At 38.2% G+C, this 14,597-nt stretch overlaps 1 protein-coding gene across 1 annotated transcript in view; it reads right to left on the reverse strand.

Annotated features, from left to right (window-relative positions):
* Positions 1 to 14,111, reverse strand: part of Lipi (lipase I) — a gene marked incomplete at its 5' end in the record, with an annotated part of 46,815 nt that extends 32,704 nt beyond the window's left edge. Inside the window, one exon of the mRNA XM_045149186.1 lies at positions 14,094 to 14,111. Within this exon, the coding sequence (XP_045005121.1) occupies positions 14,094 to 14,111 (18 nt within the window). The remainder of the gene's footprint in view (positions 1 to 14,093) is intronic.
* Between the last annotated feature and the right edge of the window lie 486 nt (positions 14,112 to 14,597).

Consider the following 14,597-nt stretch of genomic DNA (forward strand, 5'->3'; position numbering starts at 1 on the left):
CATGTTTGCTTACAGCCAATCTCAGCTACATAATGAGTTTCAGGTCAGCCTAGGCTAGAATAAGACCCTGCCTCAAAACACAAACCAAACCAAAACAAACCAAACCAAACCAAAGCAAAACAAAATATCAGCTTTTGCAAAACTAAGAAGTAGCTATTTAAAGGAGGAACACAGAGGTGGAGAGAAGGCTTATCAGTTAAGAGGCTTGCCTGCAATATCTAAGGACCCAGGCTTTACCCCTAGTCTCCACATAAAACCAGATGCATATGGTGGTGCATGCATCTGGAGTTCATTTGCAGTGGCTAGAGGCCCTGAAGGGCCCATCCTTTCCCTCCCTTTCTCCCTCCCTTCCTCTCTCACTCTTCCTCTCTCAAATAAATAAAAATAAAATAAAGAATTAAAAGAGAGGTAAGTATATTTTTCACAATTAAAAAAGAACATAAGTGTGTGTGTGTGTGCACATCTTCATGTGCCTTTAACCTTATCCTGGAAAGCAGCAGCAGGAGGAAGAGACAGAGATAGGGCTGTGGTGATGGCGGGGGCGGGGGGGGGGGGGCGGGGGGGGAGGGAGGTAGTGTGTGAGTAAAAGCAAAGTACATAATATACAAGCATGAAACTTTTATACTGAAACTCAGCATATTAAACAATGAATATATGCTATTTAAAGTCTGAAGAAGAACACAATGCATTGTTATTAGGTGTAATTACCATGTAGCCATTATTATTTATTTTATAATACATCCCTTGGATTAACTCCAGAAAAGAACTTTTTTTTTTTTGGTCGTTTTTCAAGGTAGGGTCTCACTCTCGCCCAGGCTGACCTGGAATTTACTATGGAGTCTCAGGGTGGCCTCGAACTCATGGTGATCCTCCTATCTCTGCCTCCCAAGTACTGGGACTAAAGGCGTGCGCCACCACGCCCGGCTCAGAAAAGAACATTTAATCGATTGAATTCTGATAAATTTTAGGACTAGAAAAAAATTAAATTAAAAAATATAATGTACTTGCACAATTATCCTTCAAAAATAAAGGACAGGGCTAGAGAGATGGCTTAGCGATTAAGACATTTGCCTGCAAAGCCAAAGGACCTCAGTTCTATTTCCAAGAGCCCACATAAGCCAGATGCACAAGGAGGCACACGCTTATGGAGTTCATTTGCAGTGGCTGGAGGCCCCAGCATACCTCTCTCTTGCTCTTTCTCAAATAAATAAAAAAATATTTAAAAAGGACAAATCATAATGTTCTCAGAAGAACAAAAGCTAGAGGTTCATTACCACTAAATGCAGCCTATGTGAAATGCACATGATAGCTCTTCAGGTTGAGATGAAAGTATATTAGACAGTTAACATGAAATCATACAGAAATACAAAGTTATCCAAAGACAAATACACGACAAATAAAACAGTATGATTATAATTTTCATTTGTAAATTCATCTTTAATTTTCCACAAGATTGAAAAGAAATGCATAAAACAATGACAGCTATGTTATATGAGCCACAATATGTAGGAAGTGAATTTTTTTTTTTTTGTTTTCGAGGTAGAGTCTCATTCTGGCCCACGCTGATCTGGAATTCACTATGTAGCCTCAGGGTGGCCTCAAACTCATGGTGATCCTCCTACCTCTGCCTTTCGAGTGCTGGGATTAAAGGTGTGCACCACCACACCCGGGTCAGGAAGTGAATTTTATCACTAGTAATGTAAAGTAGATGGAGAGTTGCAGTCAGCTTTGTATTGCTGGCAGAAAACACCTGGACCAAGAACAGCTTGTGGGAGGAAAGAATTTATTTTGGCTTACAGAGTCGAGGGAAAGCTCCATAATGTCAGGGGGAAATGATGACATGGCCAGAGGTGGACATCACCTCTTGGCCAACATCTGATGGACAACAGCAACAGGAGAATGTGCTAGACACTGGCAAAGGGAGGCCCATAAGCCCACCCCCAAAAATACATCGTCTCTAGGAGCCTCCAGTTCCCAAGTTGCCATCAACTGGGGACTTGGCAATCAGGAACACATAAGTTTATGGGGGACACCCGAATTAAACCACCACGTGGAATGAATTTCTAAAGAAAAGATTTTTTATGTGGTTGATTGACATTGTCATTATCACATTGAGCAAGGTTGCTGGAAATTTTCGTACTTTATTTGTAATTGTCATGGAAACCACAAAGAAAGTATCTATACAATAAGAAGGGAACCAAAGCATTTCATTACCAAAAAATCATATAAAAACATAGAAGGCAGTAAAGGAAGAAATGAGAGACCAACAAGCTGTAAGACACCACAGTTCATAGGAAGAACTTTAGTTTACATCGGGGTTTTCTTGGTTCCATTGCTGTCTACAAACCTATGGATGCAGAAGCCACATGAAGTCTTAAGATGATCTACTCCACGTGATGTAGGAACAGAAGCCATCAAGTTCACTCAATCAAAGTGGACGAACAAGCGTGGACAGCAGCCGGGCTGTCCAGCACATCCCTGAGAAGGCTGACAGTAGTGGTAACAAGGCTAACTAGCTCTACAGCTAAAGGGAACTTGAGCCCACACTTTCCCCCCTTTTTTTATAAGTATAAAACAAAATGTGAATTGTTCTTTTTTAATAATGAAGCATATCTTCTCCTCTAATACCAAGGTCAGAAATATGTATATAGAGTACGTGTGTCCACATTTTGTGTGTTTGTGTGTGTGTAGAACACATGGATAAGAAGACAAAACACTTTTTATAATTTGGCAAAGGAATTGAAGACAATTTCAAGGAAGACTGGCATAATAACCAAGAAACTCAAGAAATTATGATCATCAATAGCCATCTAAAACTGTAATTTGGTACCAAAATAATGTGCCACTGCACACCACTAGGAAAGTTAAAAAATTAAAAAACAGGGGCTGGAGAGATGGCTTAGTGGTTAAGGCGCATTCCTGCGAAGACTAAGGACCCAGGTTTGATTCTCCAGGTCTCACGTAAGACAGATGCACATGGTGGCACATGCATCTGGAGTTCGTTTGTAATGGTCGGAGGCCCCGGTGTGCCAATTTTTTTCTCTCTCCCTCTCTCTCTCTCTCACTCCCCCCCCCCCGCCTCTCTCTCATATTAAACAAATTTAAAAACAAGTAGAAATGAGGATGTAAAGTACATGGAAAAAATTAGAAGAAAGATGAGTGACATCTTGAAGATAATAAGGGTTATGATTAAAACTTTGTTTATATTATAATAACTTATAAGGAAATCTGTGAAATTAAAACAAAGATTGATATTTTAACACAGCAGAATAAAGACCCATAGAGGGCTAGTGTTCCAGTGCTGTAGTGGACAGCCTTCGGTTGCTGGGATGAACTTCCAGACCAGGCACAGTTATGACAGGAAGGGATTTACTGAAGCTTAAAGACAGAGGGAAGCTCTATAATGGCAGAAGAAGCTGGCCCACGTTTATAGGTCCACACAGAGAAATACCACCGTTACCATAAGCAAACACACTGCAGGAACCCAGAATGGCAGAATGCAAGCATTTTGTATAACTTTAGGTTGGAGTTCCCGGTCCACCCAACACCTTAGGGTTGGGTCCTAGGACCCACCTACAAGCGACACCAAGTTACAAGCTTTAACGAAACTCCCGAATGAACTGGGGGACATCCATTGAAACTACCACGGTTGGGAAATGGCTTAGTGGGGAAGAGTGCTTGCTATGCAAGTATGAGGGTCTTATAAGGGCCCATAGAGGTCAGTCAGTAGCACCCATGTAAAAAGCCAGGCGTCAAGGTGGTGCATGTATCTGGAGTTCGTTTGCAGGGCCTGGAGACCCTGGCGGGCACATTCTCTCTCTCTCTCTCTCTCTCTCTCTCTCTCTCTCTCTCTCTCTCTCTCTCTCTCTCTCTCTCTCTCTCTCTCTCTCTCTCTCTCTCTCTCTCTCTGTCGCTTTCAAATAAATACCAACCAACCAACCAACCAACCCAAAAAAAGCCAGGCGCTGCTGCTCCATGCACTTGTAGCCACAATCCTGTGTGGGAGGTGGAGACAGGAAAATCACTGGATTCCCTGATCAGCCTGTGTAACTGGGGTTGGGGGTTGGAACGAAGGTTCAGGTACAGGGAGAGGCTCTGTCTCCAGGAAAGCACTCAGGTAAGCAATGGAGGGTAGTCTCTTCTGGCAGTCAAACAGGTGTGCATGGGATGTGCGCATCTGCACACGCACATGCATGCTTTATATTCACGCCACTATAGATACGCAAAACGAAAGACTGAAGACCCATGAAAACGCATCGTATTAGACATAACTGTGGTAATTAAGAGCAGTCCAAGGTAATGGACTTTGAAAATAAACAATGCTAGTATTTCATTAGCTTTATATTTTGGCTTTGCACGCGAAAGTAAAATTGTACAAAGTAGAAAAATACAGTTAATTGATTATAGCCAAAGATTGAGGAATGACCTTTTGACATAAAAAAGAAGAAGCAAAACATAAAGTATCAGGCCAGTAGATGTCACACACAAAACTTTAAAATTTTTCTTTCTTTCCTTCTTTTTTTATTTTTATTTTTAAAATTTTTTTGGTCATTATTTATTTATTTATTTGAGAAGGACAGAGAGAGAGTGAGTGAGAATGGGCACGCCAGGGCTTCCAGCCACTGCAAATGAACTCCAGACGCGTGCATCTGGCTAACGTGGGACCTGGGGAACCGAGCCTCGAACCAGGGTCCTTAGGCTTCACAGGCAAGCGCTTAACCGCTAAGCCATCTCTTCAGCCTTTTTTTTTTTTTTTCTTTTTTGAGATAGAGTTTTTCCCTAGCCCAAGCTGACCTGGCACTCACTCTGTAGTTCCAGTTTGGTTTCAAACTCACAGCAATCCTCCTACATCTGCCTCCTGAGTGTTGGAATTAAAGGCGTGTGCCACCATGTCTAGTTTTAAATTTCTTTAAAACCACTATAAGCTAGCTAAACATAAAAATGCAAATACTTTTAATTTAAGGAAAGAAACCAGTATAGTTATATGTAAATGACTGCAAGTAAGGGGGGAAAAAATGTCCCAACTGAATATCAAGTGAGGGATATAAATAGATATTTTATGAGGTAAATGTTTCCTAAACTTATTAAAATATGCTTAATGATAAAAATGAATAAACTTTAACTAAAATGGTATCATCATATTTTATTTACTTATTCCTTTTAAAAAAATTAAAGGCAACTACAACAGTTGGCTTCCTGTTGATATTTAAAAATTTTAATTAATTTATTTATTTAAGAGAGAAGGAGAAAAAGAGGGAGACAGAGAGAGAATAGGTATGCCAGGGCCTCCAGCTGCTGCAAATGAAATCCAGATGCTTATGCCACCTCATGCATCTGGCTTACATGGGTCCTGGGAAATGGAGCCTGGGTCCTTTCACTTTGTAGACAAGCACCTTAACTGCTAAGCCATCTCTCTAGCCTTATTTACTTATTTGTTTATTTGACAGAGAGAGAGAGAGAGAGAAAGAGGGAGAGACAGAAAGAAAATGAGAGAGAGAATGGGCACACCAGGGCCTCTAGCCACTGAAAACAAACTCCAGATGCATGTGCCAACTTATGTGTTTGGCTTCACGTGGGTACTGAGGAATCAAACCCGGGTCCTTAGGCTTTGCAGACAAGCCCCTTAACCACTGAGCCATCTCTCTAGCCCTTGTCATATTATCATCATATGCATTGATAATTGGCACCAATGTATACATAATTTTTAAAAAAATATTTTTTATTTATTTAAGAGAGAGAAAGAAATAGGCAGATACAGAGAAAGGGAATGGGCATGCCAGGGTCTGCAGCCACTGCAAACAGACTCCAGACATATGTGACACCTTGTGCATCTGGCTTATGTGGGTACTGGGAAATCAAACCTGGGTCTTTAGGCTTTGTAGGCAAGCACCTTAATGGCTAAGCCATCTTTCTAGCCCCCATACATAATACATAATGTGTGTGTGTGTGTGTGTGTGTGTGTGTGTGTGTGTGTGTGTGTTTGTAGGGTTTTTTTGTTGTTGTTTTTGTTTTTTTTTTTTGAGCTAGGGTCTCCCTCTAGCTCAGGCTGACCTGGAATTCACTGTGTACTCTCAGGGTGGCCTTAAACCCACGGAGATTCTCCTACCTCTGCCTTCCAAGTGCTGGGATTAAAGGCGTGCACCACCATGCTCGGCCCTATACATAATATTTTAAACAATAAATATTTAGGGTTCAAAATATGTGGCATTGAGAGAATAGAAAATAAATTATGGTGTTCCTATATGATCCCAATTTTACCAGTAGGATGTAGCATGTATATATCTAATACACCACAATTCATATATATGCATACATGCATACATCATGTAATAGAACTGGGAGGCTATAGACCAATTTCTTGCATGTACTTTGTGGAGATTCTGTTATTATGCGTTTCCTCTGTTCATCCATGCTTTATGTGAATTCTCTACTTTCTACAGTTTAATGCTTTCTCTATCTACAGTATTCATTTATTATTTTTCTAATAAGAAACATAGTTAGGTCTGGAAAAATGGCACAGTACTGTACAAGCATGAGGGCCTGAGGTTGGTAGCCAGCGCTCACAGACAAAGCCAGGCGTGGCTGCGCAAGTTTGCCACCGCAGCCATGAGACTGTGGGCGAGGCAGGAGTATCATTGGCACTTGGCTGGACAGACAATCCGAACAAAACTGGAAAACGGAGGAAGCTCTAGGTTCAGTGAAAAACCCTGTTTCAAGGAAGTGAGAAATAGAGGTACAGGAGGACATCCAATGTCCTTCTCTGGCCTGTATCTGCACACACATATGCATTCATCACACATGCATACACAAACACACAGCACAACACTACATGCATACCAAAAATAATTTAAATAGACTTCATTTAATTAAAAATGAAAATGGTAAAAAAAAGGTTATGTGAATAAACTAAATATATGAGAAGATAAAAACATTAAGTTTTGTACTTGTATAAAAATGAACAAATAAGCCGGGCATGGTGGCGCATGCTTTTAATCCCAGCATTCAGGAGGCAGAGGTAGGAGGATCACCGTGGGTTCAAGGCCACCCTGAGAATATATAGTGAATTCCAGGTCAGCCTGGACTAGAGTGAAACCCTACCTTGAAACTCTGCTCCCCCCGCAAAAAGAACAAATCGATGTTCCAGGGATTAAACTAATTAACTGTATTGTGTAGTCAAATGCTCTACCACTGAGCTATACCTCCCTGTATTGTGATGAGAAATTCAATAGCAAAAAAACAATGTGTGGTTTCCTCGTCAGCTGAGTAGGAAGATAAGGACATAGGCAACGATCTCACAGACCATTGCAGTGACAATGTGAAAGTCATACTAGATTTCCAATTATGGAAGCAGTGTGTATGTAAAAAACAGATATGTGGGAAAGTTACGAATGACTGTTTTAAGTTGTCCCAGCTGTAGCAGTGCAATGCATTTTTGCATTACAGTTGCAAATGGTGTAAAAATGGGGCGAACAGGAAGATGAGTCCCATGCCACGGACAGTGCCCTGGAAGGCACAGCTCAGACACGGGGTGTTCTGAAGCTTCTTCTGTGATGCTCAGAAGTCCTTCATTTTTAAGGTCCTCAAAAATGCTCCTCAGCTCCTTCATTATTTTGGTGTTATTTTTATTAGTTTGTTCTTTAAATATATTTATTTATTTTCAGGGAGAGAGAGAGAGAAAGAGAGAGCGAGAGAAAGAGAGAGAGAGAATACCAGGACCTCTAGCCACTGGAAATAAACTCCAGATTTATGTACCACTTTGTGTATCGGGCTTACATGGGTACTGAGGAATTGAACTCAGGACATCAGGATAACTACTAAGTCATCTTTCCAGTCCAGTTTGGTATTTAAAAAATATTTTATTTATTTATTAATTTGAGAGAGAGAGAAAAGAGAGAGAGGGTGGGAGAGAACGGGTACATGAGGTCCTCTAGCTACTGAAAATGAACTCCACATGCATGCACCACCTTGTGCATCTGGCTTACATGGGTATTGAATCACACCTGGGTCCTGGGGATTTTCAAACAAGTGTCTTAACTGCTAAGCCATCTCTCCAGGCCCTGGTTTTTAAAATTTATTTTTATTATTAGATATGGATATATTTTGTATGTAAACATCACATGTTGGTGCCATCCTTTCCTTCTTCCTTGCCACCTTTCTGAAGAGGCCTTCCTCTTGGGGATGCAGGTCAACCTCATGGGATTGTGGGTCATGCATTGTGTGTGTGGTGGCGTGGGGGCGGGGAGGGGAGAGAGGCAATGTCTGTGCAAAATGTCTCAACCTGTGCTTGTAACAATCTTTACGACCCTGCTTCTGCAAAATTCCCTGAGCCAAACTGGGCCTAGTTTCTTTTTTAACTGACACATAATAATCATACAATTGTATGTGGTACAGTATAGTGCTTGAATATATATATATTTCCATTTCTAGTGATGATAGCCATCAGGATGTTCTTTTCTATCATGAAATGTACAATATGTTATTATTTGATGTCACTCAAATATGTAATAGATAATAGAGTTTATTCTTCCCATTTTACTGAATGTTGTATCTGGAAAATATTTCCTTAGCCTATTTCCACTTATCCTTTCCTTCCTGTGGTTTTCATCATTCTTTTCTCATCTTTACAGTCAGCTGTTTGCTTCATGTTGTTCATAGCTTTTTTTTTTTTTTTCTGAGGTAGGGTCTCACTCAGGCTGACCTAGAATTTACTATGTAGTCTCAGGGTGGCCTCGAATTCTCGAACTCATGGCAATCCTCCTACCTCTGCCTCCCAAGTGCTGGGATTAAAGGTGACTGCCACCATGCTCAGCTTCATTTTTTTTTTTTTTTTTTTTTGAGGTAGGGTCTCACTTTAGCTCAGGCTGACCTGGAATTCTCTATGTAGTCTCAGGGTGGCCTTGAGCTCACGATGATCCTCCTACCTCTTCCTCCAGAGTACTGGGATTAAAGGCATGCACCACCATGCCCGGCTTACATATTTTTTTTTTTTTTTAATACTCCAGATTGTGAAACTTAAAAAATTTTTTTTAAAGGAAATTTATTTATTTACTTGGGGGAGGGGCACAGATAGAGGGCGAGAGAATGGGCATGCCAGGACCTTAAGCCACTGTAAATGAACTCCAGAAATATGTGCCATCTTGTGTATCTGGGTCCTGGGGAATCAAACCTGGGTCCTTTGGCTTTGCAGGCAAACACCTTAACTGCTCAGCTGTCTCTCCAGCCGCTCTTGCTGTTCTTTCTATGCCTGGATTATTTCACTAAATGTGGATATTTCTTCACTTTTCAATGTGGGGAATGGAAACAAATAGTCTCCTATTATGATAGTCTTTGACTTCAAACTTGTTCCACACTCAGTAAGCTGTGGAGGACAGTCAGTCTGCGTTGTGAGTTTTAGTCTTGTCTAAGCCAAGGAAAGAGGTTCTCAAAACTCCTTCACAGAAACCACCACTAAACATTACACACAACAACGAAGAACATTTAATCTATTATCTATGGATAGTCTCTTTAAGCCCTGCTTTTATTTCTAAATAGTTTGCATGAAAATCTTCTTTCTCTCTTTCCCCAGTTATGAAAATAAAACAGATTTATTCATAGCAACAATATTAGTAATAATAATGACAATGATTACTTAATAATCACTTCATGCAAGTCCTGTGCTGTTTTGTTTCCCACACTTTTCCTCTATATGTGACGATAAGGAAGTTTAAAAGGATTATGTGGCCCAATGTCACACAAAAGGGGTAAATAATACATTTCTGGGTTAAATACTGAAAGTGTCAGTAGAAGAATCTTTATGGCACAACTTATTATGTAAAAATTTAAGTGACAGAAATAAGACCTCATCAGGAGTGTTCTAATTTACTTGTCCAACTATGTATAATAGAAAAAAAGTCCCTTTAGGACTAGGAGAATTACAGAACCAACACAATGGACCCCTTTGATCTAGTGAGACAAATGTCTGTTTAGTCATATGGCCAGTTAAATCAGAAAACGCTGATGGAACTTTAGAGCCTCTGAAGACTAGTAGCAGAAAGCAAAATTAAAGGCAGGAGTATGGTTCTTTAACTCTGAAACTGTCAAAAAAGACATTTCAAAAGCATACATTTACTGATCATGTACTAAGAACTCAAGTTATTAAATCATTGGTTCATTTTTGAAATATATGGAAAATTATAGACAATGAATTTTACTAAAAAAGTAAAAAAAATTATAGATTTCTAATAAGTCTTTAAGTCAAGAATTCTCAAGCATTAATTTTTAAAAATATAATAAAAAAGATGGGAAGTTTTTCAGAAAGTAGTTTTTTGGGGGGCAATTTCAATACTCTTGACTTGGGAGGAACAGATGCCTATCATGATGAGTATCCCACAAGACTGACACAGTGGTCCATGGACAGTGCCTAGAGAAAGCCTACAGCAAGGAGAAAATGCACATGGAAGCAAACACAGCCTTATTCTAACCTAATTTAGACTGTGCTATAATTGGCCAGATGGCATTTATATCATATGCTCTCCTTTGAGCTGAGCTATGCAGTGAATTACAACTTATATTACAACTTCTTTCTACTAATATTATCCTTCAGAAGTAAGTAAACTGTGTCCTGGAGACTAAGTAATTTGGCCTAGATGAGAAGCTGGCAGACATGAATCTGAGTGTTGCCATGGCAATCCATGTTCTTTCATATTGTTCCTATAGGAAAGGCACTTTGGTACCATAAACCAAAGTTGCTGGTAGGCACCTGGCTTTAATAGGCTGTGGAAGTTTGAACAAATGTCCCCCAGTAGATTCAGGAGTCTTGTTAAAGCTTCTTAAATTTCCAGCTACTTGGCGAGAGGAGATGCCACTGAGTGGATCTTAGGGTCCAGCCCTAAGGTTTGGTGGTGGATTTGGAATTCCAATCTAAAAATACACAAAGTACCTGAGTTCTGCTTGGAATTCCTAAGTGTGCTTGTGTGTGGTATGGCTTTTGTAATTTTTGCTTGTGGCCTCTCCCTTTCTATCTACTTGGTCCTGTGAGAAGGGTCAGCTTCTTCTGTCATTATGGAACTTCCCCTCTGGATCTGTAAGCTTAAATAAATATCCCTTCCTCCATAAGGGTACCTGGTTTGGAAGTTCATCTCAGCAACCGGAAGCTGTCTACAACATAAGCCAATAGAAATTGATCATCACATCAGAAAGAAATTGATATAATTTGTAAAAATGTAATGACTTTGTTTAGACAGTAGACTGATTCCTGTGGGTTTTGGAAAGATCACTGCCTTAAAATCGGCTATTATGATGATGTGGCTTCTTAGATTGTAGCGACTCAAAGTGTGCTCATGTCACAGATATCACGGGAGTGTATTAGCGTTTCAGAGTTTTGGGTTTCATCTGTATCCTACACATAAGAATTTGGACTTTAATAAGATAGTTGTACTATCCTGCACAGGGTAAGGCCTATGATTTTTACAATTATGACTATAATTTTCTATATTTCATTTTCCTCAACTGTGAAATGAGAAAGGAAAGCTGAATTAATCTTTAACATCTCTACCAAGGCATTGGAACATTACGAGTTGGCAAACTATGTCTTATGAGCTAAATCTGGTTAGGATCCTAAGCATGACTTTTACCTTTATAATGATTGAGAAAAACAAAAAAAAATACTGTTTTATGTTGTGAAAATTACAACTAAGTCAAAAAATTTAAATTTGATTTGAGAACAATTCAAGCAAGAATATCCCACCCCCTCCCATTAGTACTCTTTGTTCCCCTGGACAAACTACTTTTATCTTGTGGAAGAAGAACCAAGGGCAATAGAACTCCAGTAACGTGATAGGGGAATGGAGATGGCAGAGCACAATTAAAACTTTGTTAACCATGGCTGCAGAGATGGATTACTGGTTAAGGCACTTGCCTGAAAAGCCTAAGGCTCTGGGTTTGATTCTCTAGTACCCATGTAAAGCCAGATGTACAAGGTGGCAAATGCATCTGGAGTTTGCAGTGTCTAGAGGCCCTGGTGTGCCCATCTTCTCTCCACCCCTCTCTCTCAAATAAATAAATAAAATAAAAGTAAAATTAAGAAGAACTTTATTATCCATAAGTAAAGTTTGGTAACAGAGTCACATTGCCTCTACTGTGTCTTTTTACTACTTTCCCACTAATGGCTGGATGCAAAACAGACTATATGATCAAAAACTCATTTACTATCTGGCTTCTCAAATACTGACTGATGCTTCCAACATAAATAATAACAAATATAAAAATTGCAAATTTAGCAAGTACTATGAGTTAGCAACTGTTCTATGAGCATATATGTGTGCAATTTGATAATAGGAATATTTATTTGGACACATAGATAAGTCTAAATGAAATACTTTAAAAAAAATAAAAAATACATGGTGTGCTGAGCTAAATTTGTACTTGCATTATATTCTACTTATGATTTTTAAATGCCTGATTATGCTCAGTTTTTACAGAATATTTTTCCTTTTCTAGAAGGCAGAGCTATCCAGTGGTTTCTAGTGTTGACAAGAATGAGATATGCTATATTAGTGGTATAACACAGAATCTCTATTAAAGAAATGAAATGCATGTGAAAATTAAATTGAGATTCAAAAATTTTAATTTCTATATTCTCTATTTGTTGTTATTAATATTTACAAGTTCCACTGTTCAGTTTTAGTAGTCATGACACATGAGCAAAACTTTCAACAAAGACATAAAAATATTTTTCAGGCTGGAGAGATAGCTTAGTGGCTAAGGTGCTTGCCAGCAAAGCCAAAGGACTCAGTTCCCTAGTCCCCATGTAAAGCTGAATACATGAGGTGACACATGCATCTGGAGCTTGTTTGTAGTGGCTGGAGGCTCTGGAGCACCCATTCTCTCTCAAACAAATAAATAAAATTTAAAAGTGATGAATATATTTTTCAGTTTTATCTGTGTTTTTTCAGTTGAAAGTTTACACAACTAAGTGTAGTCAAAACATCAATCAGAAAGTCTGCCAATAAAGCTTGTAAGGTAAACTATGCTACCAAAATGATTATAAACTATATTAGAATGACACATGAGATCATTCTACTTCCTATTAGAAGTCCTAGACTTTACATTTCCTTGGTTTTCAAATTGAGGATGCCAATATTATACATTGCACAATCATAAGATGCCTGTTAAAATTTGCAAGTGAATAAAATGTAAATTATAAACTGTATTTTACTACCTATGGTCTGTATTTTAGTATAAAATTTGAGCATTTCCAAAAATGCTCAAATATCCAAATTAAAATATAAAGCAATAAGACTAATTTCTTGCTAACATTTTAAGTTTTTTGAGTGTATATTTGGAAATTTTTAGGAAGATTAAAACATAAAAGAAGATAATTGTTCATAAGATTCCATTAGAAAACTATTCACCTTGAACTTTGAATCTGTTTGTGCCAAAAAAAGAATTGCTAGTGGTTTCATTACTATAAAGTAGAATGACTTGTTCTTCCACAATCAACAAGTAATTCTATTCCATGGTAGAATAAGTAGTTCTACCATAAAAAGTACCAAGTGGTATTACTTATATTTGTAAACTGTATTACCTTAACAACAAAATAAAAGACAGGAAAATTTCAGTTCTTCCTTATTACCATAAGTAAGTTTTGGATTTTATTATGTAAAACAAGAAAAAACTTGGAGTGTGTTCTTAATTTGTTTACTTTATAACTGATAATTTACCTACTCAAGAATTTTCACCAAAAGTAAGGCTATTAAAATAAATAAAATTGAGACCAGGTATAGCTTAAATCATGATTTTTCAAGTATTGGACTAATTTATCTATTTCTTAATTACTCTTTCTTCTAAGTGTATTTACTTATTTTCTTTTTACACATTCTTTTCAAAGGCTTTTTAGTTACTATTATCTAAAAAATAAATACAAAGGACTTCAATTTAGCAAGCACATACACACATGCATGTATGTATACATACAAATTTACTTAATGAAAACCTAGCTCAGTATATCCATAATCATAGTGCGTTTTTCATACTATGATGTTATACCAGAATACAAACCATACTAATTATCTTAAAGGACATTTTAAAAGATAAATTATTAATAAGGATCTTACCAGATCTGACCCAGCATATCAAACACAGAAAAATGTATGTTCTCATTTGGAATCAAAAGCAGGAGATAAAGCACAGAGATTCACCAAAAACAGAAATTCTGTAATTCATTAGAGTTTCTCTTGGATTTCTTCTCCGTCTGGCAGGTTTTACTGTGAAAATGGACTTTTGCTCCTCCCTCTGTTGGAAAAGTTGAGGTAGTTTGTCTTCTATTGGCTTGTGGTTAGGAGATAGATTACTAAAGCAGAGGCTGTATAATAACTCACGAACAAATGTTCAGCTGCATGAGTTGAATTTAAGGGATCAAAAAAACAAATTATATATTTATTCCTTTTAACCTCAGAAGTGGTCTAGAAGGATATACTTGTGGAAAGACCAGAAAAAAAAGTGTCTTGTTAGAAACTTCCAGAAATGGAAAGAGTCAGAAAAAGTTGTGTTTTTACATTTATTTTGATTACAAACTAAGTTATCTTCATGTACCATAACATCAATAGTGAAACCCATAC

The sequence above is a fragment of the Jaculus jaculus genome, chromosome 5 (assembly GCF_020740685.1).
Source record: "Jaculus jaculus isolate mJacJac1 chromosome 5, mJacJac1.mat.Y.cur, whole genome shotgun sequence".
Classification (NCBI taxonomy): Eukaryota; Metazoa; Chordata; class Mammalia; order Rodentia; family Dipodidae; genus Jaculus; species Jaculus jaculus.